The sequence below is a fragment of the Phyllobates terribilis genome, unplaced genomic scaffold (genome assembly GCF_046119375.1).
Source record: "Phyllobates terribilis strain yellow unplaced genomic scaffold, ASM4611937v1 Scaffold_489__1_contigs__length_1346288, whole genome shotgun sequence".
Lineage (NCBI taxonomy): Eukaryota > Metazoa > Chordata > Amphibia > Anura > Dendrobatidae > Phyllobates > Phyllobates terribilis.
Genome location: NW_027363249.1, coordinates 688,153 through 714,554, shown reverse-complemented (window position 1 = coordinate 714,554; position 26,402 = coordinate 688,153). Strand labels below are relative to the sequence as shown.

At 45.1% G+C, this 26,402-nt stretch overlaps 1 protein-coding gene across 3 annotated transcripts in view; it reads left to right on the top strand.

The window, feature by feature from the left end:
- The window catches only part of LOC141230049 (uncharacterized), a 51,030-nt gene that overhangs the window by 16,775 nt on the left and 7,853 nt on the right, over positions 1-26,402 (top strand). For 2 of the 3 annotated variants that reach the window (XM_073667538.1, XM_073667540.1), the window contains exons 6-7: positions 1,245-1,305; positions 4,667-6,293. In XM_073667538.1, coding sequence (XP_073523639.1) covers positions 1,245-1,305; positions 4,667-6,258 — 1,653 coding nt within the window. In that variant the 3' untranslated portion in view covers positions 6,259-6,293. Of the gene's footprint in view, positions 1-1,244; positions 1,306-4,666; positions 6,294-26,402 lie in introns of those variants that run through there. The other variant, XM_073667539.1, reaches the window with a different exon arrangement.

The window sequence follows — 26,402 nt, the reverse complement described above, 5'->3', positions numbered from 1 at the left end:
TAGGCAGCTGGTGGTTGGGGGCAGCCCGTTCCTGCCTGCTGTACCTGGCTGGACACAAAAATATGGCGAAGGCCACGTCAGATTTTTGGTGAAAAATTCAATAAAATTTAAAAAAAAAAACACATTTAGGGACTGCATCTTTATTAAGCCATCCACGTGAGGGGTTAATAAAGATGCAGTCCCTAAATTATTATTTGTTTTTATTATTTTTTAATTAATTTTTCCCAAAAATTTTGACGTGGGCTTTGCCATAATTATGTATGCCAGCCAGGTACAGCATCCAGAAACGGGCTGCCCCCAACCACCAGCTGCCTATTTGTACCTGGCCGGACATAACAATATAGGGAAGCCCTTTTTTTTTAATTATTTCATGAATTTCATGAAATAATTAGAAAAAAAAAAACGTGGGTCTTCGCCCTATTTTTGTGTCCAGCCAGGTACAACTAGGCAGCTGGGGGCTGGAATCCACAGCGCAGGGAGGCCCAAGCTTTCTGCCCCCCGCTGCAAATTGCAGTCCGCAGCCACCCCAGAAAATGGCGCGTTCATAGAAGTGCCATCTTCTGGCGCTGTACCCAACTCATCCAGGGCCCTGGTGCGGTGGCTCACTGGGTAATAAAGGGGTTAGGGCAGCTTGGCATTATCAGCTGGCCCTAAGCCTGAAATTCATGGGGTCACGCCAATATTAGACATGACCGCCATAAATTTCTAGTAAAGTATTTAAAAAACACAACACCCAGAATAAAGTCCTTTAATTGAAATAAACACACAATTTTTTTAATGTTCTAAATTAAACCATACTTGCCATCACGCCCATTCCAGCTGAAGCCAATGTCTTCTGCAATAAAAGTAAAATAATAAAGCAACATCATCCTTACCTTTCCATGGTTCCCACGACAGCTTCAGCTGTGTGATGCTCTATTCTTTCTATTCTAAATTGTCGGGTACCGGTGTATGCCGCTGATGAATTGCCGGCTTTTCATGTCATTCTACATTATTCTTAGTTGTTTTCCTTCATGTAGAATTAACCTACAAGGAAAGAAAGGGTTTATTTTTATTCCGATATTTGTGTCCCATTGACTTGCATTGGTTTCCGGTATTGGAATCGGCGATATCCGATATATTTTGGATATCGGTCCGATCCAATCCGATCCGATATTTCCCGATATCGGAAGGTATCGCTCAACACTACTGATCATACATGGGACTTCTCCATCTGTCTTTGACTTTTATAATATTTGTTTCAGGGTGAAGATGTGAGGGGTGATGAGCGATGTAAAGAGGAGATTCCTACATATGACTACCCAGGTGAGTAGTGACCACTAAATGCAGAGAAGTCACAGATTCTTCTCAGTCACCGGCTGTGGCTGCTTTATCGGTGGTGTAGTCCGGTCGTATCACAATCGTGTGATCACCATTTTGCATCTAGATCACAACATTCTCCTCCGTCCGAAAATGTTCAATTTACTTTGGGAAATTGTGAAAGCCCTTTTCTATAGAACTTACAACCTGGAGGATCCACCTACCCCCTGGGATTAGGAGACGCTGACTGTTACCTACCCAGATCTGTAAACTATAAAGCTAAATGACAGCGTACGTAGAATGTGCTGACAAGTTAGAAAATCACTTGAAGAAAAATATTATGATGGACCTCTAAGAGAAAGCGGAGGGTAATGATGCTGTTGGCTTCCTAGAACCCTGATATCTTATAGGATGAATCTACCTTCTCTCCCTTCTGTGCTGCTGAATGTCCTCATATGGTCCCTACAAGACCAGGTCCAGTCTTTCTGGCCAAACTTCACTTTTATGATTGATAACATTAATTGTGCAGTGAGGGCCCAGTGTGAATTTCTGTACAATAACAACAGAGTTTCCCTTTATCCTGACTTTTCAATATCTTTTAAAACCAATTAACTTCAAACAGGATCGCGATTAACTATACAAAAAGCATTACACCTGTGCCATGATACATCTCTAAGCTGTGTGTGGCTGATGGCTGTAATATACATTTATTCACGCCTGCAGGAGATGTGTTGGCTCGAGCCCTGGTTTCATGGATTCACTCCACGTCATAAATTCCATTATGTTTTCAATCCTAAGGAATTCAGATTACTGCACAATCTCTCCTGAAATGGGGGCACTAATACTTTCTCTACTCTTCTGGTCAGGACTCATAGTAGCTCCAATGGTCCACCATAAATTAGTGTAACTCCAGTTTAGTGTTGGATTTCTCCCTTCATACATACGTTGTTGTTGGGGATGTTACATGTTTTTATATTCTTTCTTTTTTTATACCTTCATTCTGTATGATAGTTTCATTGTGGTGGGATTGGCCTGCCTCACTTAAGTGACTCTGTAACTCCCTGGTAGTTCTTTCAGAAAGATCTCCATTGCCTCTTCCAAATGTCCGAGATCTAAATTTAAGACACCTCAGCTCTGCAGTATTATAAAAAAAGTTCACTTTCAATGTCTAAAATTTCTTCTCATCTGACAGAAAATATTGTCCCATACGATAGTTTAGATTGCCAAGAGCCCCCGAGCCCCATACTCTAATTACCCCAGAGAGGTTTCACCACTAGTTACTCATTTTTCTCTGATGAAGACTGTTGAGTTTGATCATTTCAGTAGATGTTTTATTGTCTATAGTCAGTTTTTGACTTCAGTACTCCTCTGCTTTAACCCCTTCCTGCAACCAGTTTTCTGTTCCTAATCAGGGCCATTTTTCAAATCTGACGTGTGTCACTTTATGTGGTGATAACTTTGGAATTCTTCACAAAGGATAATAGAAAACAAATGGACCTTACAAATTATTTTTCAACTTCTCTTGAATCTGACAATACCCTATATACGGTTGTACACTACTGTCTGGGCACATGGCAGGTTAAGAAGGGAAGGAGTGACATTTAGCTATTAGGAATGCAGATTTTGCTGGAATAGTTCGCAGACACAATGTATTGGGGGAGCTGTTTATGGTCACCTGGAAGCTCAAAAGATGGCTACCACGAACAGGCTTGCCTTATCTATCCGTTTATAGATTTCAAAAATTACTTTGCTCATCACCCTTTAACCCCTCTACATGGATCTGGACTAACACAGAGACCCCTAGGCTTGGGCCACGGTGTTACCTGGTATTCGGTGGAGTGAGATGGGAAGAAGAATAGTCAGGTAACCGGGTCACAACCAGGAGGGCAGAGAAAATACAAAATCAGAAGACACAAGAGTAGTCAGTAAACGGGCCGAGGTCACAACAGGAAACAAATACACAAGCCGGGGGCTGAGCACAGAGGACTGAACCAGAGGAGAACAAGGCTGTATCTGGCAGCTTCCGGCAATATGCTTCCAGCTTTAGTAGGGTGCGGTGCTTTCCAAATGGCTGAAGCAGGGAGCAGATTACTCCAGCTGGACAGCACACACCCCCATACTGCCAGACTGGATGGTACTACTGGTCCCAGCAACCCTAATCTTAGTGGTGGACAGAGCCTGCGCCACCCAGAGCTTCTGGTTCTGACGTCTCCTCCATCACCAGCGCTGCCTGCAAGATGAATAAGGCGGTGCCTGGTTAGAGAAGCAGACGTCACACAAGTCGAAGCAGGAGGAGAAGTAGATGTCCCAGAGGAGATGGTACACACCTTTTGTAGAAGCACTAATATGACAAAATGGCAGAAAACCAGAGCAGTAGAAATCCCCATCAAGTGACTCCATTTTGGAAATTATAACCCTCAGTGAATTAATCTATAGGAGAAGTGACTATTATGACTTCACAGTCACTTTCCAAAAATTAGCACACGGTGGATGATGGAGAGTGAAAATTGCAAATATGCTATTTTATTACCCAACCCATATTGCCCAGATTGTGCTCCAGGAGACACACACCGTAAATTAAGTGGGTTCTTCTCACTATAGTAATGCCAAATACATGGATGCTAAATCTGTTTTGGGCACACTGCAAGGCTCAGAAGTGAGGGGGAAACTTAACTTTGGGAGAGCGGATATTACTGGATTGGTTTATGGAAGCCATGTTGATTCTCAAGAGCCTAATAAAACCTCTGTTTTTCTACTGACAGATGATGGACCTGAGTGGGGACTTGTTTTTTGTGAGATGAGTAGAAGTTTTTATTGTTATTATTTTTGCCTACATAACATTGTTTGATGGCTTCTTATTCCATATTTTGGAGGCAGAATGAACAAACAGTTGGACACCACGCTCTACTGGTTCATCCTATGAGGTTTTCTATTAGACTGTGAACTGTCATTCTGTCAATAACTTCCCATTTCTACAGACATTTTAAGTACAATTAACACAAGAATCCCATAGACAAATAAATAAAGATTGCATACCACTTCTAAATCAATCTAAACAAACACATCCCTGGGCTACATGCTAGTCCAGGGAAATGAAGAGATATATGCTCAAGTTTAAAAATCAATTTTATTAGACACAAATCTAAAAAATAGAGGAATATTTAAAATATTTTAAATATTCCTCTATATTTTAGATTTGTGTCTAATAAAATAGATTTTTAAACTTGAGCATGTATCTCTTCATTTCCCTGGATTACCATATAGCCCAGGAATGTGTTTGTTTAGACATTTTAAGTAGAAATGTTCAAAAATATAAATTTCAGGGACATTTTATTCAAAATTAATAATTGTTTTTTTTTCTTGGCAGATGACTGTACCAGAAGATCAGAGAGACAGGAGATTTTTAATTCTGACGATCTTGAGATCCCACAGGATACAATTGAAGTGAATGCCATTACTTCAGATATACCATCATCCCTTCACAGCAAGCATCAATCATCTGATTCTATGAAACACATCCTGTCTGCTGATTCATTACCGACTACTAAGGAAAATCAAAATAAAATAAGCATTAAAAAACGAACTGCTCCTAAAGCAAAGAAGCCATTTTCACATTCAGAAAATGGAAATAGTTTTACCTTTGAAAAGTCTATTCTTAAGCATCAAAAAATACACACAGCGGACAATAGATTTTTTTGTTCCAAATGTGGAAAATGTTTTAATCAGAAATCAGTTTTTGTTGATCACCAGAGACTTCACATAGGGGAGAAGCCTTTTTCATGCTCAGAATGTGGGAAATGTTTTAATCGTAAAAAGTTTCTTGATAGACACAAGAGAATTCACACAGGGGAGAAGCCTTTTTCTTGTTCAGAATGTGGGAAATGTTTTAACCGGAAAGATCATCTTGATAGCCACCAGAGAACCCACACAGGGGAGAAGCCCTTTTCCTGTTCAGAATGTGGGAAATGTTTTAATCGTAAAATGAATCTTGATACACACAAGAGCACCCACACAGGGGAGAAGCCCTTTTCCTGTTCAGAATGTGGGAAATGTTTTAACCAGAAATCAGGTTTGATTAAGCACCAGAGAACCCACACAGGGGAGAAGCCCTTTTCCTGTTCAGAATGTGGGAAATGTTTTAATTATAAAATGATTCTTGATAGTCACAAGAGAACCCACACAGGGGAGAAGCCTTTCTCCTGTTCAGAATGTGGGAAATGTTTTAACCACAAATCAGGTTTGATTAAGCACCAGAGAACCCACACAGGGGAGAAGCCCTTTTCCTGTTCAGAATGTGGGAAATGTTTTAATCGTAAAATGATTCTTGATAATCACAAGAGAACCCACACAGGGGAGAAGCCTTTTTCCTGTTCAGAATGTGGAAAATGTTTTAACCTGAAATCCAATTTGATTAGGCACCAGAGAACCCACACAGGGGAGAAGCCTTTCTCCTGTTCAGAATGTGGGAAATGTTTTAACCACAAATCAGGTTTGATTACGCACCAGAGAACCCACACAGGGGAGAAGCCCTTTTCCTGTTCAGAATGTGGGAAATGTTTTAACCAGAAATCGGGTTTGATTAAGCACCAGAGAACCCACACAGGGGAGAAGCCCTTTTCCTGTTCAGAATGTGGGAAATGTTTTAATCGTAAAATGAATCTTGATAGTCACAAGAGAACCCACACAGGGGAGAAGCCTTTCTCCTGTTCAGAATGTGGGAAATGTTTTAACCACAAATCAGGTTTGATTAAGCACCAGAGAACCCACACAGGGGAGAAGCCCCTTTCCTGTCCAGAATGTGGGAAATGTTTTAATTGTAAAATGATTCTTGATAGTCACAAGAGAACTCACACAGGGGAGAAGCCTTTTTCCTGTTCAGAATGTGGAAAATGTTTTAACCAGAAATCCAATTTGATTAGGCACCAGAGAACCCACATAGGGGAGAAGCCTTTTTTCTAATCTTTTTTTTTAATCCAATACATTTTTATTGAGATGTTTTTCATTAGTTTTTTTTTTTTTACAAAACAGGAAACCAGTACATACAATAATAAAATAACATACCATAGGATGACATACGTGCATCTCTCCTATATATCCTTTCAGCTTGTCCATTACCGTCTGATAACTTGCAATTACTATATCTTACAATTAACATTCTTGAAATCTCTTATATAACCATAATATTGTAATAAACATTATAATCCTATACACATATAGGTGTGCTATATTACCCATACCACATTTAATGAATTCCAATATACATTACAATGAAACATTAGACCTCGCCATTAGCCTCCTTCTCCCATAAGTCATTGTCTCTCCAACAATAACCCCCTTGATGGCATTCCAGGTGTATCCAACCATAAGCCCCATATTTTCTCAAATTTATTCATTGAGTTTCATTTTTTATATACCCCTTTTTCTAATCTGATAATATTATTTACCCTGTTTTTGCGTTCACTAATTTCTGGAGGTGAGGGGTTAATCCATTTGGATGCAATATGTTTCCTAGTTTTAAATAAAATATGTGAAATCCCTATTGAAATTGGGTCAAATTCCATATAATCTTCTGATATACCTAATAGGCATTTTTTGGGTCTGGTTGAATATCTATTTTATATACCCTCTGTTAGGCGTCAGTCTGGTGGTGGATTTGAAATGGGTCCAGGACCTTCTGTGGTCTCCCATTTCAGTCCAGCCAGGGCTGATGCTGCTCAGCATCACCATCAGCCTCAACACCTAGCTGGTCCGCAAGCACTGTTTATCTCCCAGGTAGTTGTGCCTAGCAATGTTACATAGTTAGTAAAGCCGAATAAAGACTTGCGTCCATCAAGTTCGACCTGTTAGTTCTGTAATTGCTAAAGTTGATCCAGAGGAGGGCAAAAACCCCAAATGATTTGGCCAATCTTCACCTGAGGAAAAATTCCCTCCCGACTCTGAAACCAGCAGTCAGAATAAATCCCTGTATCAACCTACTATTTTATTCTATTTTTAAGTATATGCAGAAATCTGCCTGGTATCTAGAAATGCATCCAGTCCCCGCTTGAACTGGTGTAGTGAATCCGACATTACCGTCTCCTCACTCAGTGAATTCCATATTCTCACTGCTCTTACCGTAAAGAACCCCTTCCTATGCTGGTGCTGAAACCTTTTCTCTTCCAGTCTTAGTGAATGCCTTCTTGTTACCATAATATCCCTCCTTTTGAACAAATCCCGGGCAAGGTCTCTATACTGTCCCCTAACATATTTGTACACATTTATTATGTCCCCCCTCAACCTTCTCTTTTCCAGGCTGAATAGTCCTAGTTTTGCCAACCTCTCTGGGTATTGCAGTCCCTCCATTCCCCTTATTAATTTTGTTGCCCTCCTTTGTACCTTTTCCAGCTCATTTATATCCTTTCTATATATTGGGGCCCATAACTGAGCACAGTATTCCAAGTGTGGTCTGACCAGAGCTTTGTACAGTGTTCTCATCCTTTGCAGCTATACCTCTTCTGATACATCCCATTACCCTGTTTGCCCTTACAGCAGCGGCCTGACTTTGGGCACTCCAATTTAGTTTGCTATCAATCAAGATGCCCAAGTCCTTCTCCATCTCTGAATTCCCCAATGATTTCCCATTCAGTGAGTACTGGTGACTTCCATTTTTCCTTCCCATATGTATGACCTTACATTTCTCCTCGTTAAACCTCATTTGCCATTTAATGCTCCACCTACCCAGCTTATCCAAATCCCTCTGTAGGTCTTCACTATCCTCTTTTGTATTAATTGTTTTACATAACTTTGTGTCATCTGCAAATATTGCTATTTTACTATTTATCCCGTTGACTATGTCGTTAATAAAGATATTAAATAACATTGGGCCTAGTACAGACCCCTGTGGTACCCCACTAGTGACGCTTACCCAATCTGAGTATATTCCATTTATAACCACCCTCTGCCTTCTATCCTTTAGCCAGTTAGCTACCCACTTGCAAACATTTTGCCCCAGCCCCATCATTCTCATTTTGTATACCAACCTATTATGTGGCACGCTATCGAATGCTTTTGAGAAGTCGAGATACACGACATCCACTGGTTCCCCCTGATCTACTCGAGAGCTAACCTCCTCGTAGAAGTCAATCAGGTTAGTTTGGCAGGAGCGATTCCTCATGAATCCATGTTGGTTCGGGGTTAATAGATTATTAGCATCAAGATGCTCCATAATTGCCTCATTAATAAAGCCTTCAAAAATTTTGCCCACAACGGATGTCAGACTCACCGGCCGATAGTTTCCGGTGTTACTTTTTGCTCCCTTTTTGAATATTGGCACTACATTCGCCTGTCGCCAATCAAGTGGTACAGACCCAGTCTCAACAGAGTCCTTAAATATAAGATATAACGGTCTGTCTATCACATTACTTAGTTCCCTTAGTACCCGTGGGTGTATGCCATCAGGTCCTGGTGATTTGTTTATTTTAATGTTACTGAGGCGTTTCTGTACCCCAGCTTGGGTTAGATTTGTCATACTTAGTGGAGGATTAAGCTTGTCACTTCTCATTTCGCCTGTTAGTTCTTTTTCCTTTGTGAAAGTTGACGAAAAAAATTTATTTAATAGATTAGCTTTATCCTCATCTTTCTCTATGATTTTGCCTTCCTCACTTTTTATCGGTCCAATATTATCCGATTTAATCCTTTTACTATTTATATACGTAAAGAACAGTTTGGGATTTGATCTACTTTCCCTAGCAATACGTCTCTCTGTTTCCTCCTTTGCTATTTTTATTTGTTTTTTGCAGGTTCTCATTTTTTCCTTGTAACACATTAGTGCCTCCTTGCTGTTTTCCTGTTTTAATCTCTTGAATGCCTCTTTTTTGCTATTTAACGCCCCTTTTACGTTCTTGTTCAACCATATTGGTTTCCTCTTATTTCTGGCCCTTTTATTCCCATACGGTATATATCTCTCGCACTGAGTATTCAGAATTCTTTTGAAGGTTTCCCCATTTACTATTCGTATTCCTTTGATTAAGAACTTTGTCCCAGTCAATAAGTTGAAGGCTTTCTTTCAGCTGATCAAACTTCGCCCTCCTAAAGTTTAATGTTTTTGTTGTTCCCTTATTGATAACCCTACTGAAGGGCATTTTGAAGTCGATAATATTATGGTCGCTATTACCTAGGTGCCCCCCTATCTGTACCTCAGTTATTCTATCAGGCCTATTAGTCAATATTAAGTCCAACACGGCCTTCCCTCTCGTTGGTTCCTGCACTAGTTGGGAGAGATAATTATCCTTAATATTTGTCAAGAACCTTTTTCCTTTCTGCGATCTACAGGTTTCTGTTTCCCAGTCAATATCCGGGTAGTTGAAGTCCCCCATTACAATCACCTCATTATGTTTTGCTACTTTGTCTATTTGTCCTAATAGCAGTTTCTCATTCTCCTCTGTTATATTGGGTGGCTTATAGCAGACCCCCAGTAATATTTTATTATTATTTTTTGCCCCCTCTATCTCTACCCACATGGACTCGACCCCCTCTTCTCCCTCTCCTATATCTTCCCTTAGTCTGGGCTTTAGACGTGACTTTACATATAAGCAGACTCCTCCGCCCTTCCCCTGTTTCCGGTCCCTTCTAAATAAACTATAATCTGTTAAATTTACCGCCCAGTCGTAGCTATCGTCTAGCCAAGTCTCTGTTATACCTACGATGTCATACCTCTCCTCCGATATAAGCGCCCGCAGCTCATCCGCCTTATTGGTCAGGCTTCTTGCGTTGGTCAGCATGCAAGATAAAACTTTGGGGTTATTTAGCATCCTATTCTTCTCTAACGATCTAACTGTACTATCCCCACCCCCCTCTCCACCCTCATTATATTCACTTCTCCCCTTCCCCCTTGCTTGCCTCACATCCCACCTATTTCCTTGGTTCCCCCCCCGTCTCTAGTTTAAAAACTCCTCCAACCTATTAGCCATCTTCTTCCCCAGCACTGCTGCACCCTCCCCATTGAGGTGCAGCCCGTCCCTACGGTAGAGCCTGTAGCCGACAGCGAAGTCGGCCCAGTTCTCCATGAACCCAAACCCTTCTGCCTTGCACCAACTCTTTAGCCACTTATTCACCTCCCTAACCTCCCGTTGGCGCTCCTGTGTGGCTCGCGGGATTGGTAGTATTTCTGAGAAAACTACCTTGGAGGTCCTTGCCCTAAGCTTCCTACCTAGATCCCTGAAATCATTTTTAAGGACCCTCCATCTACTACTCACTTTGTCATTGGTGCCAATGTGGACCATGACCGCTGGGTCTTCGCCAGCCCCACCCAGTAACCTGTCAACCCGATCCGCGATGTGCCGGACTCGAGCGCCAGGGAGGCAGCACACCGTTCGGCGATCCCGGTCTTTGTGACAGATTGCCCTGTCTGTCCCCCTAATAATAGAGTCACCCACTACCAGGACCTGTCTAGCCTGCCCTACACTTCCCCCCTCCCCCTCATTACTGGAGCATACACTCCCCCGGCGGTCAGAGGATCTGTCGTGCTCCAATAATGCCGGTTCTGAACCAGCCTTCCTATACTTCTTCCCTCTATCCCTTCTAACTGTTACCCAGCTCCCTGCCTGTTCAGCCTGCGCTTCCCCACTAAGCTCCACCCCCAGTGTTGACCCATTGAGTGTCTGCTCGGTGAGCAGCAAACTCCGTTCCATGTTGTCGATGCTCCTCAGTACCGCTATCTGAGCACTTAGATCCAGGATTTGGGCTTCCAAGTGCACGATATGCTCACATCTCTCGCAGCAGTATGGATCCCTGAGCGGTAGCTCAGGGAATGCATACATTGCGCAAGATGTACACTGCACGGCTCCGGCCAACATGGACGTCATTCTAAATATGGGGATACAGTCAGTATATATGTACAAGTACAAAACACAATTATTTATATATAGGTGTATGGACGGGGATCAATTAGGGATGTGCAAGTGTATCGATTAGATATCGGCGCGGGATCAGTTAAGTATGGACGGGGGATCAATTAAGTATCAATTAAGTATGGACGGGGGATCAGCTGAGTGGGTCAGGTGGATTAATTAAGTATGGACGGTGTGTCAATTAACTATGGACTGGGATCAATAAGTATGGACTGGGGAAATAATTAATTGTGGACTAGGGAATCAATCAATTAATTATGGACAGGGGGTTTAATTAAATAGGATGGGGGTAAAGCAAATAAATAGGTATGGACGGTGGGTCAATTAACTAAGGACTGGGGATCAATAAGTATCAATAATATCAATAAATATGGACTGGGGAAATAATTAATTGTGGTCTGGGGAATCAATCAATTAATTATGGACAGGGGTTAATTAAATATGGTGGGGGATAAGGCAAATAGATAGGGACTGGGGATGAGTAAAAGTGGACAAGGGGAATCTATTAAATAGGACAAGGGGGATCAATCAATTATGGGCTGGGGGGGTCAATCATTTAAATGTGGTCAGGGGGATCACTTTAATATGGACGGGGGGTGGTCGGGGATCAATTAAATGAGGACGGGGGGGTCAATTTAATGTGGTCAGAGGGATCAGTTAAATATGGACGGGGGTGTTCAGGGGAATCAATTTAAATATGGACGGGGGTGATCAATTAAATATGGACGGGGGGTAATCAATTAAATATGGACTAGGGAATACAATACAATTACAATACAGATACAAATACAATACAGTACAGTACACACTTGGGTTCAGTAGGGCCGCTTATCGCGGCCTCCTGCCCCTCACTCACCTCCTCTAGGGACACTGCACGCTATCACAGCGCGCTTGTCCCTCCGGTCGCCTCTTACCGGTCCTCCTGATCACCTCCTGGTCACCACCACCTGGCACCCTCCGCTGGCCGGCACTGCACGCTGCCACAGCGCTCTCTTGCGCTCGTCCCTCCGGTCGCCTCCTACTGGTCCTCCCGGTCCGCTCGGTCACCTCCGCCTGGCTCTTCTTCCTTCCCAGGAGCTCTCTCCACACACAGCACAACTCTTGCAGCACACGGCAGGCTCCGCCTCCACCACTTCCTGTCAGGCCTCCTCCCACTTCCTTCCAGGTGTAGTGAGAGAATTCTGGAATCCATGCCCTTCTTAAATTTTAACAGTGAATCACTCATTACAACTTCATACGGCAGAGAGTTCCATAGTCTCAATGCTCTTACAGTAAAGAATGCCGGTCTGTGATTATGATTAAACCTTCTTTCCTCCAGACGTAGAAGATGCCCCCTTGTCCCCGTCTCAGGCCTCAGAGTAAAAAGATCAGTAGAAAGGTCTTTGTACTGTCCCCTCATATACTTGTACATAGTAATAAGTAATATAGTAATATAAGTAATATATCAAGGATAATTATCTCTCCCAACTAGTGCAGGAACCAACGAGAGGGAAGTCTCCACACTCCAGAGAGTATAATGCACTCGCCATGGTCCTCCATACATTATAAGGCACTCGCCATGGTCCTTCACACAGTATAATGCACTCGCCATGATCCTCCATACAGTATAATGCACTCACCATGGTCCTCCACTCAGTATAAGACACTCACCATGGTCCTCCACATAGTATAAGACACTCACCATGGTCCTCCACACAGTATAATGCACTCGCCATGGTCCTCCACACAGTATAATACACTCGCCATGGTCCTCCACACAGTATAAGACACTCTCCATGGTCCTCCACGCAGTATAATGCACTCGTCATGGTCCTCCACGCAGTATAATGCACTCGCCATGGTCCTCCACGCAGTATAATGCACTCGCCATGGTCCTCCACGCAGTATAATGAACTCCCCATGGTCCTCCACGCAGTATAATGAACTCCCCATGGTCCTCCACGCAGTATAATGCTCTCCCCATGGTCCTGTATACAGTATAATGCACTCCCCATGGTCCTCCACGCAGTATAATGAACTCCCCATGGTCCTCCACGCAGTATAATGCTCTCCCCATGGTCCTGTATACAGTATAATGCACTCGCCATGGTCCTCCACACAGTATAATGCACTCGCTATGGTCCTCCACACGGTATAAGACACTCCACTCGCCATGGTCCTCCACATGGTATAAGACACTCGTCATGGTCCTCCACGCGGTATAAGACACTCGTCATGGTCCTCCACGCGGTATAAGACACTCGTCATGGTCCTCCACGCGGTATAAGACACTCGTCATGGTCCTCCACGCGGTATAAGACACTCGTCATGATCCTCCACGCGGTATAAGACACTCGTCATGGTCCTCCACGCGATATAAGACACTCGTCATGGTCCTCCACGCGGTATAATGCACTCGCCATGGTCCTCCACGCGGTATAATGTGTAATGCACACGCCCGGACTGACTGGCGTGTGCGTGTTTATGTAGTGATTCCACTGTGCCATGAACCGGAGAGTGCCTGGAGGGGCATAACTAAGTATCTGCCCGATCCGACCAAGGTCGCACAACGGCATACGACGCCAGTGCACCAGGGAGGAACCGAGCAGAGGAACCAGGGTCTACTCCAGGTCAGACTCCGGACACGGCTGTTGACCCACACCGGGGAATACAGGAACAGGCAGACTAGGGCGCAGGCTGGGTAGGGTCCAGTACAGACTGGGAGACAAATTTGAAACCTCAGACGCGGTGGACAGAGCTGAGCAAAGCGAAAACCGCAGACGCGGTGGACAGAGCTGAGCAAAGCGAAAACCGCAGACGCGGTGGACAGAGCTGAGCAAAGCGAAAACCGCAGACGCGGTGGACAGAGCTGAGCAAAGCGAAAACCGCAGACGCGGTGGAAAGAGCTGAGCAAAGCGAAAACCGCAGACGCGGTGGACAGAGCTGAGCAAAGCGAAAACCGCAGACGCGGTGGACAGAGCTGAGCAAAGCGAAAACCGCAGACGCGGTGGACAGAGCTGAGCAAAGCGAAAACCGCAGACGCGGTGGACAGAGCTGAGCAAAGCGAAAACCGCAGACGCGGTGGACAGAGCTGAGCAAAGCGAAAACCGCAGACGCGGTGGACAGAGCTGAGCAAAGCGAAAACCGCAGACACGGTGGACAGAGCTGAGCAAAGCGAAAACCGCAGACGCGGTGGGGACAGGGCTCTGTACACACGGAACAGACTAGAAGGGAAAGGCAGAACCAGATACCCACAGGGTACTTGCAGAGAAGTAGCGAGTGGACCACAAACTCACAAACGGAAGTACAGTGACAACGAGCAGGAGTTAGGTACGAGTTCAGACTCTGCAGAAAAAAGGGAAAGTGCGAACATAGAGAAAAACAAAACAGGCTAGGAGAGTATTCAGACAAGAACAGACACAGCAGCAAGATACAGGAGCGGGTCTAGGTATGCGGTCCCTAGAAGGCGGAACGAACAGGCAGGAGCGAGTTCACACAGGCCTGGAAATACAGCCTCCAGGATAGGCAGAAGACAACAAGCTAGAAGATAATACAGACTGGACACAGTTCAGACACGGGAACCGATACCGAAGGCAGGAAACATAAACGGGACCTGGCATATCAGTGACCAAAGGCCAACTGATAGAACACAATGCTCAGGCAGGGATTCATTGGAGCAGCTGGGTTAAATACCAGATGGCAGACAGCAATAGGCTGAGGACGCACAAGGGGTGTGCCTGCAGCAGGTACAAAAAGCAGGAAGTGATCGGGTGCCGTCCTTAAGCAGCAGACACAGAGGCAAACAGACAGCATGGAGGGAAGCCAGGCTAGCAAACTGGACTGGAGATCAAGTGCGCGCTCTTGCACAGTGGGAGATGGACCACTATGCAAGGACGCCGCCAGGTATGTTACATAATGCACTTACCATGGTCCTCCACGCGGTATAATGCACTCGCCATGGTCCTCCACGCGGTATAATGCACTCGCCATGGTCCTCCACGCGGTATAATGCACTCGCCATGGTCCTCCACGCTGTATAATGCACTCGCCATGGTCCTCCACGCGGTATAATGCACTCGCCATGGTCCTCCACACGATATAATGCTCTCTTCATGGTCCTGTATGCAGTATAATGCGACAGTATAATGAACTCCCCATGGTCCTCCACGCAGTATAATGCACTCCCCATGGTCCTCAACACAGTATAATGCACCCCATGGTCCTGCGTAATGCAGCCCCCCATAGGGTAAAATGCAGCTTCCCCCCACTATAGGGTAAAATGCAGCCCCCAGTCCTCCAGTTTTATCAGTATTCACTGATTTATAAATAAATACATACTTACCGCTCCTCGTTCCCTACTGCTTCAGTCTCTGCAGCGCGTCTGTGTCATCACCTCAGTAGCTGCCAGCTCCACTGTCTGACAGAGCGTGGAGCGTCATCACGCCGCTGCGTCAGACGCAGAGGAGGAATGATGGGAGAGAGAGTGTCACATGACGTTCCCTCCTCCATCATTGCTATCAACCAGGGCCGACTCCAGATTTTCGTGGGCCCCGGGCGAAAGAGTCTCAGTGGGCCTTTTAATACATACACCATTCATGATGCACAGATACCGTAGAGAAATATAGGTATAGTACACAGGGCCCAGGCTGTCCCCTCATCCTTCATATACTGTATGCAAACATGCACACACACACATTACGCAGACATGCGCACACACACAGCACGCAGACACGCGCACACACACACAGTACGCAGACATGCACACACAGTACGCAGACATGCGCACACACACAGTACGCAGACATGCGCACACACACAGTACGCAGACATGCGCACGCGCGCACACAGTACGCAGACATGCTTGCGCGCACACGGTACGCAGACATGCGCACACACAGTACGCAAACATGCGCACACACACAGTACCCAGACATGCGCACACACACAGTACGCAGACATGCGCACGTGCGCACACAGTACTCAGACATGCGTGCTCGCACACGGTACTCAGACATGCGCGCGCACACGGTACGCAGACATGCGCTCGCACACGGTACACAGACATGCGCGCACACGGTACGCAGACATGCGCGCGCACACGGTACGCAGACATGCACACACACAGTACGCAGACATGCGCGCGCACACAGTACGCAGACATGCACACACACAGTACGCAGACATGCGCACGCGCGCACACAGTACGCAGACATGCGCACACAGTACGCAGACATGCGAACGCGCGCACACAGTACGCAGACATGCGCGCGCACACGGTACGCAGACATGCGCGCACGCACGGTACGCAGACATGCACAAACACAGTACGTTGACATGCGCGCGCACACAGTACGCAGACATGCACGCACACAGTACGCAGACATGCGCACACACACAGTACGCAGACATGCGCACACACACAGTACGCAGACATGCGCACGCGCGCACACAGTACGCAGACATGCGAACGCGCGCACACAGTACGCAGACATGCGCACACGGTACGCAGACATGCACACACACAGTACGTTGACATGCGCGCGCACACAGTACGCAGACATGCACGCACACAGTACGCAGACATGCGCACACAGTACGCAGACATGCGCACGCGCGCACACAGTACGCAGACATGCGCACGCGCGCACACAGTACGCAGACATGCGCACGCGCGCACACAGTACGCAGACATGTGCGCGCACGTTACGCAGACATGCGCGCGCACGTTACGCAGACATGCGTGCGCGCGCACGTTACGCAGACATGCGCGTGCACACGTTACGCAGACATGCGCGCGCGCACACGTCGCGCACACGGTAAGCAGACATGCACATGCACATACACAAACAGATACACAGATAACTACACATACAGACATACGTACATATTTGAACACATTCTTAAAAACACATAAAACAGACATAAATATATATATATATATATATATATATATATATACACAGTCATACACACTGACATACACACAAGACACATTAGAAATATACTTAATATGGGGATTGGTGAATCTGGCGACAAGCCTGTGTCCAGTCCAGCTGTGCAGGGCCGCCGGCTTGTCTGATGGCCATCACAGGCCCTGGACCATCCGAGCGGTCCACTCGCCGTTGGGGCCCACACCGCTTCCCCAACATCTCCGCAGGGAGGACCTCCGGCGGTGTTTGATTGCTGGCACTTCATCAGGGCCCCCCTCCTGCTCCACCGGCGCTGCTTAATTGACGGCACTTCATCAGGGCCCCCCTTGGGGCCTCTCTTCATCAGGGCCCCCATCGGGGCCTCCCTTCGTCAGGAACCCCCTCGGGGCCTGCCTTCATCAGGGGCGACGGCAGGGGCGACACAAGCACAATTAAAAACGCAGTGTCGCCCCTGCCGTGTCATTACTACAATACACAGCCACACAGCGCACTGCCATGCCTGAAGACAGTGCCGGTGGGAGGCGGCGGCGGCAATCAAGCAGCTGAGCGGTGAGTGAAGGAGGGGGGGACTGCTATGGGGCCCCCCCAGCTCACGGGCCCCATAGCAGTCGCTTGGCCTGCCGGATGCCACTGGCCGCCGTACTTCCTGCTGGGTTAAGCAAGTGACTTTTAATGGAGAATTTTTGGCATCACTAATCATGTTTTCTGTCATGCAATTTTCTTGTGTAAATACGGTTGAAAAAAAATCATTTGGCATATTCACTTTTTCCTCATCCACATCCACCATTTCACCCAGACTATTTTTAAGGGGGCAAACACTATCATTTTTTAGTTTTTTACTATTTATCTAGTTAAAGAATATTTTGGGATTATTTTTACTTTCTCTGGCAATGAGTCTCTCTGTCTCAATCTTTGCTGCCTTGATTTAGTTTTTACAGAATTTATTTAATTTTCTGTATTTATTTAATGCCTCATCACTACCTACTTGCTTTAGTACTCTAAATGCTTTCTTTTTGTCACTTATTGCGCCCCTTACAGCTCTATTTAGCCATAGTGGTTTCCTCCTATTTCTAGCATGTTTATTCCCATAGGATATATATTGTGCACAGGTCCTATTCAGGATGCTAATAAATGTCTTCCATTTGCTTTGTGTAGTTTTATGTCTCAGGATAATCTGACAGCAACACCTCAACTGTTCTTGGAATCAGCATAGGGTATTAGTAATTTATTAACTAATTGCCATAAGCAAATAATCCCTCAACTCAAGATTCTCTATTAATATATATATTTACCAATAACAATAAAAGAAAATTTGTGCAATTTTAAAATTACAATGAATGTGTGGTCTTTATATGTTCTTGATGTAAAGCATTCTAATTTATTATCGGAGATAAAGACAAAAAGCCGGCACCTGTGTATTTCAATTACCTTGCGCTGCTGATACTGCCTGTGAGCGGCGCTATTGGTGGCCGCTCGCAGGCAGCACGTGACCCCCGGCTGCAGCCGGCGCTGACATCCGCTGATGTCACGACAAGTTGCGGCTGCAGCCAGGGGTCCCTCTTCCGCGTTCCACCAGTGGCTGCTGGGTCACACCCGGCTTCCACCACGCGCTCTCATTCACTGGGAAAGCGTGCGGTGGATGCTGGGTGTGACGCAGGGGAATAACTCCGCCCACAACCCAGCAGCCACCGCGGGGACCCCAGCGCTGAGTCACGCCTCTCTTGTCGTGACGTCAGCGTGGGGTCATGTGCTGACTGTGAGTGGCCACCTGCTCACAGGCAGTATCAGCAGCGCGAGGTAATTAAAAGGAAGGTTGTATTTATCATTAAAACACACTGGCATTTTTTTAAAAGTACCGAACAACCCCTTTAAGCAGCAATGTTACAAAAGCAGCCAGGACACCTCATCCCATGCAAGTCGGGTGCATATCTCAATGGAAACAGTGAGCTATCCTCTGTGTCAGTAAGAGGATAGATAGCACTCACCGACTGTAAAAATACCAGTCTTTATTTCATCACTTTAAAACCTAAGAGCGGGGGAGTATGTGGAACATATTGTGGATGACGGCCGTTTCGCGCTTCCTTGCGCTTCTACTTGTCTCAAGATGAATGCTATCTATCTTCTTACTGACACGTTCTAATTAGTGATGAGCGAGCATGCTCATTACTCGAGATGCGCGAGCATGCTCGTTACTCGAGATGAGTGAGCATGCTCGTTACTCGAGATGAGCGAGCATGCTCGTTACTCGAGATGAGCGAGCATGCTCGAGCGAGCACCTAGTATCTTCAGCATGCTCAGAGTAATGTTAAAATCACTCCCGTGTGCATGATTTGCCACTGTTTGACAGCTTTAATACATGTGAAGAATGCTTAAGAAGCAGCCATTTCTCACATGTATTAAAGCTGTCAAGCAGTTGCAAATCATGCACACAGGAGTGATTTTAACATAACACCGAGCACGCTGAAGATACTCGGTGCTAGCTGAAAGGGTTAACAGAACATACTCGCTCATCACTAGTTCTAATTTATTAATTTGTCACCAGTGAGAGAAACTATATTATCTTTTCCATGGTATCACCTATAGTCATTGATAATGAACACGTCCACTAGAGGGCGTCTCCTACTAGTTTGACGTCTCACTGCCAATAGTTCCCATATAATGAGGGACTAACCACATTACTGGTAGCAGAGAGGTTCTGGAAAAGTGAAAATGGCTCCTCGTCCCCCAAAAGAAATTCAGCAAATTCTACTCTCCCTAATGCAAATGCTCCCCTCCCTTCTGAGCACCACAGTGTGCCCAAACCGCAGTTAGCGTCCATATGTTTGGCATTTCTGTAGCGATGAGAGTCGGCCTAATTAACGGGTGCATGTCTTCAGAAGCATGAGCTGGGCACTATGTACAGGAACTACTATGTACTGGGTACTACAATGGCAGTTTGCAATTTTCACTCAGCAACATCCACTACTGCTTGTTTCTGGAAAACACCCATGGAGTCAAAGTCTTCACTACACCTGTAGATAAATTCCCAAAGGGATATATTTTCCAAAATGGGATCACTTGAGGGGGGATTCTGTTCTTCTAGCACTTAGGGGCTTTGTATATGGAGTCCTTTGCTCTAGGAGGCAAATAGCGCTCCGTCCTTCCCGAGTCTCGCCGTGTGGCTAAGCAGTACTGTACAGCCACATATGGGGTATTTCTACATTGAGCAGAAATTGTGCGATTAATTTTGGTGCCATTTTTATCCATTTCCCAGTGTGAAAATGTAAAATCTAGGACTAAAACAAAATTTTAGTGGGAAAAATATTATTTTTTCTTCACTGCCCAATAGTATAAAATTCTGTGCCCCCCCCCTGTGGTGTCAATATGATCACTGCACCCCTAGATTGATTCATTGAGAGGTTTAGTTTGTAAAATGGGGTCTCTTATGGGGGAGGTTCTATTGTTCTGGCACCTCAGGGGCTCTGTGATATGGCACCCTCAAACTAGTCCAGCAAAATCTGAACTCCAATATGGCACTTTTTCCCTTCTGAGCTTTGCACTGCGCCTCAAAAGTAGTTTTCTTCCACATATGGGGTATCGGCGTACTCATGAGAAATTACACAACAAATTTTGGGGTCCATTTTCTCCTGCTATCCTTGTAAAAATGAAAAAAAATTGGGGCTAAAACAACATTTTTGTGGGAAAAATATATTTTTTTCGTTTTCACAGATCAACGTTGTAAAATTTTGTGAAGCACCTGTGGTTTCAATGTGCTCACCACACATCTAGATAAGTTCCCTGAGGGGTCAGGTTTCCAAAAAGAGGTCACTTGTGGGAGTTTTTCACTGTTTAGGCAAATCAGGGGCTCTCCAAATGCAACATGACACTCGCAGACCTGAAAGATCTTGAAATTACTGTTGCAGAAGGTCCTTCAGCTGCTCAGCTCCTGCAGCCTCCGGTTTCTGTGATTGGGGAGGATGCGATGTCAGCTTTCTCCTCCATCACAGGAAGCTGCCTCCGGACTATAAGACGCACACACTTTTTAACAAGTTTTTTTTGTTAAAAAATGCATTTTATAGTCCAAATAATAAGGCAGATAAATTCCTTAAGGGATCTAGTTTCCAAAATTGGTTCACTTGTGGAGGTTTTCCTCTGTTCAGGCACATTAGGAGTTCTACAAACATGACATGACACCTGCAGACCATTCCATCAAAGAAACGTCATTCCTTCCTTTCTGAGCCGTGTCGTACGCCCAAAGAGTAGTTGTCCCCCACATATGGGGTATCTGCATACTCAGGGGAAATTGCACAATAAATTGTGTGGTGCAATTTTTCTTGTTACCCTTTTGAAGAAGCAAAATGTGGGGCAAATAAACATTTTTGTGGGAAAAATTAGATTTTCTATATTTTCACTGCTCAACATTATAAACTTCTGTGAAGAACATGGGGTTCAAGGTGCTCACCATACTTCTAGATAACTTCCTTGAGGGGTCTAGGTTCCAAAATGGTGTCACTTGTGGGGTGTTTCCACTGTTTAGGCACATCAGGGGCTCTCCAATCGCGACATGGCGTCCGCTAATTATTCCAGCAAATTTTACATTTAAAAAGTCAAATGGCGATCCTTTTCTTCTGAGCCCTGCCATGCTCCCAAAAAGTTGTTTTCCCCTACATGGGATATCAGCATGCTTAAGAGAAAATGCACATCAAATTTTGGGGTCCATTTTCTCCTGTTGTGAAACTAAAAATTTCCTTCCACATTCCATTAATTCCTGTGAAACACCTGGACGGTTACTAAACTTCTTGAATGTCGTTTTGAGCACCTTGAGGGATGCAGTTTTTAGAATGGTGTCACTTTTGGGTATTTTCTGTCATATGCATATTGACAAATTACCGAGATGGTAAAAAAAAACCTGTTTGAGGGGTGTATAAAAAAGTCTTATTACTGCTTTACTAAAATGTGGTAAAGAAGTAAATTAAAACTACACTAGTTTGTCTGTGCCCTTACTGTGATATTAAGTCTCTAGAAACTGTATAGTATTACGATACATCTGATATCATGAGCTCATTATATTCATTATAGTTTTCCTCTGTCTGCAGTTTATAGATTAATTGATCAGATTATTTACTAGGACATACACAGGTTCCCTAGTGCTACCAAAAATATATACATAGCCACCCCAACAAGTTTCGCCATGTCTGGCTTCCTCAGGGGGCTGGGGCTATTAGTGGCTGGACAGAGCCAGCGCCACCCAGAGCTTCTTCCGACGACTCTTCCATCACCAGCGTTGCCTGTTGAATGAATAAATGGTAATTACTTACCGGTAATTTGATTTTCCTGAAACCCATGACAGCACCATACGAGAGTGTAGGATCCGCCCCTATTACCGGACAGGAAGCCATGAGCACAAAATAAAAAGGCAACTCCCACTTCCTCCTTCAATGTGTTTTCCAGGAGTCAAGTAAGAGTCACCCAATTCATCATCATTTTTATTTATACATTCACTCAAGCACATTCTTCATTGTGAGAAGAGAAGACTAAGAACCATCAACCAAAAGCCAGAGGGAGGGAAAATTAGGGTGCAGTCATGGGTTTCAGGAAAATCAAATTACCGGTAAGTGATTATCGTTTTTCCCTTCCCCCATAACAGCACCATACGAGAGACGAAAGCAACGGAGCCCTTCAATAGGGAGGGAGCACCCATGTAGGATCTTACACCTGAAGAAAGATCCCCGAAATATCCTAGTTCAACAGATTGTGATTTTTTTAGATATTATTCAATCTTCCTTCTTGAAGCACTATCCACATAATCTCTATCGATTTGGAGCTTAAACCAAAAGCACCAACAAGAGTAAAAAGGATTTTTACTACACTCTTTCCTCTTTATCTCCCAGAGAAGGGTCTATATTTAGAGACCTCACTTATATACATGGTTGAATATCTTTCACAGATTTGATTAGATATTCTGTTTTCATTAAATCAACTAACCAACAACTGAAATATATAAGAACTGGTACTAAGACTCAGCGTGTAATAGAAGCAGAAGTTAATCGATTCAGGGAACCTGGTAACCTTAACCAGGCTTTGACTAGGGTTTCAACTTTAATTTTGTTGGCATTTTCAATTGAAGGTCCCACTTAAGGCCAAGATCTGGGCCCTAAACCTTTTCTAGGGTCAATGATCTCATAATTATTCAAAACTACCCAACTCTATGCTACCAAGAGTAGATAGAGCATGCCAGATTGCCAAAATAGGGATCTCAAAACCAGCAGAAATATTTAGTATTTTATATCCCTTAAGGTGTAACGTTAAGTCCCCCCAGGAAATGTATTTAAGCCGAACGGACACTTTTATAGTTTGAGATTTCCATCCTGGGGAGTTTCTGGCTACCACAATCTAGCCAAGTACCAAGAGCTAATACAACTAGAAAGGGTAAGATACAGATCTGAGCTATTCCAAAAGAAAAGTCACAATCCACCGTTCATTCAGGAATAGTGTTGAGCTATACCTTCCGATATCGGGAAATATCGGATCGGATTGGATCGGAACGATACCCAAAAAATATCGGATATCGCCGATACCGGAAACCAATGCAAGTCAATGGGACACAAATATCGGAATGCCATCCCAGCGTGAGAGAATTCTCCTGATTGTTTAAAAGCCGGCGGGCGGTGAAAAGCCGCCGGCTTTTAAACAATCACACAGCCCCATACTGCTTCCCCGCAGCCTCCCATCCCGATCCTCTGCTCCCCCCGCCGCTTCCCATCCCGATCCTAAGTTAGGACCGGGTGGGGATCGCAGCACCAAGGAGCGGGGAGCGAAGGACCCGGGCGGGGAAGCCAGCAGTGAAAAGACTATACCGCCGGCTTTCCCGTTCTGTGCTGCGCTCCCCGCTCCCTGATGTATGTGGTATAATGTATGATTGGTGTGTGCGCGGTGTCTGCGGGTGTCTGCGTGCAGGCAGACATAGGCCGATGTGACACTACTACTCCCATCGGCCTATGTCTGTCCCCCGTCCACTCGTGCCAGCAGGATCAGCTTGATGGGAGCAGTAGTTCCCATCAGCCTGATCCTGCTATTTAAATTGCCCTACTGTGTCCTTTAAACTGCCCCATATGTTATTTTGGCCCCCATAGGTTTATATTTTTGGCCCTATACATGTTTTATTTTTTTAGGCCCCCATATTTTTTTGTTTTTGATCCCCAATAAATTTTAAATACATTTCATTGGTGGCCAGTGGTTACCTAAAATAAATTAGTTTATACATTACCTGTCCCCACCGATCGCCACATAAAATAAAGTAAAAAATAAAAAAATACACCTATACTCACCTAGACACCTAATTCCCCAAAGCCATCAATCTCCCGTAATAAAATAATAAACCACAATTTTATCCTTACCCCTCTGTAGTAGTCCAAATTGAGTGTCCCACGATGATCTCCAGTTTAGAGCAGCCACATAAAATGTGACCGCTCTAAACCGCTGCCGCCGCTACAGTGACGGGGCCGTAAAGCAGCCCCGTCATTGCATAAGCGGGTTCGCCGGAGTTCAGGCAGCGCTGCTCCAGTGAGCTCCTTTACGGCCACGCTGACCGTGAGAAATTCCCACGGTACGGCAGGGCCGTAAAGGAGGTCACCAGAGCTGCACTGACTGAATGCACTCCGGTGACCTCAGTCAGGGGCTCACGCTGCCGGGAGCAGACGTGTTCCCGGCAGTGTGAGCATACAGCAGCAATGACAGCTGTCACATCTCCAGATGTGACAGCTGTGCATGGGAGATCAGCGCAGGAACGTGGACAGGTAACTATTTTTTTTTTCTAGTAAACTAAGAATTAAATAAAATTGTGTGTTTTATTTCAAATAAATTATTTTTTTTCTGGGTGTAGTGTGTGTTTTTTCTTTTTAACACTTTGTAGGTTAGTAATGATGGGGGTGTGTTATAGACTCCCATCATTACTAACCTGGGCTTCATGGCAGCTGGCGCTGACATGAACCCCACCACTATTACCCCCTGCCACCACACCAGGGCAGTGTGGAAAAGCGAGGCTAAGCGCCAGATTTGGCACACAAATAGGATGTGCCAAATCTGGGACGGCTGAGGGCTGATATTATAGCCTGGGAGGGGGCCTATAACCATGGCCCCTTTCTAGGCTATTAATATCAGGTCGCAGCTGTCCGCCTAGCCTTTGCTGGCTCCAATTTATATGGGGACCCTATTTTTTTTTTTGGGGGGGGGTCCCACCTGTAGAATGGGCTGTAAAGGCTAAGCTAACTGCTGCGGACTGATATTAATAGCAAGGGAAGGGGCCATGATCCTTGGCTACTTCCCAGACTATTAAATCAGCCCTCAGCTTTCCCTCTTTTCCTTAAAAATATGCGTGAGCCCACCCTTTTTTTTATTTTTTATACATTGAATAGGGGTTGGACTAGGAAATGACATCAAATTGGCCTTTTTTTTTCTTCACTAACTTTATTTGTATTCAAAAACGCGTCAAAAACGCACATAGAATCCGCATGCCTTTTTCTGGCAAGGAGATGCGGAAATGGTCAGGAAAATTTCTGCTTCATTTCTGCATCGTGGGCACATAGCCTAATATTGGCGTGACCCTATGAATTTCGGGCTTAGGGCCAGCGGATAATACAAAGCTGGCCCTAACCCCTTTATTACCCAGTGAGCCACCGCACCAGGGCCCTGGATGAGCTTGATACAGCGCCAGAAGATGGCACTTCTATGAACGCGACATTTTCTGGGGTGGCTGCGGACTGCAGTTCGCAGCAGGGGGGTCCCACAAAGCTTGGGCCACCCTGCGCTGTGGATTCCAGCCCCCAGCTGCTTAGTTGTACCTGGCTGGACACAAAAATAGGGCGAAGCCCCACATATTTTTTTTTTAATTATTTCATGAAATTCATGAAATAATAATAAAAAAAGAGGGCTTCCCTATATTGTTGTGTCCGGCCAGGTTCCAATAGGCATCTGGGGGTTGGGGGCAGCCCGTTCCTGGATGCTGTACCTGGCTGGTATACAAAAATATGGCGAAGCCCATGTCAAAATTTTTGGGATAAATTAATTAAAAAATAAATAATAATTTAGGGACTGCATCTTTATTAACCCCTCAAGTGTCATTTAGCCTGGGAAGGGGGTAATACCCACGGAGCTTCCCAGGCTACTAATATCAGCCCCCAGCTGAATACCTAGCCTTTACTAGCTATTAAAATGGGGGACCCAAAAAATAATGACGTGGGGTCCCCTTATTTTAATAGCTAGCAAAGGCTAGGCAGACAGCTGGGGGCTGATATTAATAGCCCAGGAAGGGTGCTATGAATATTGGCCC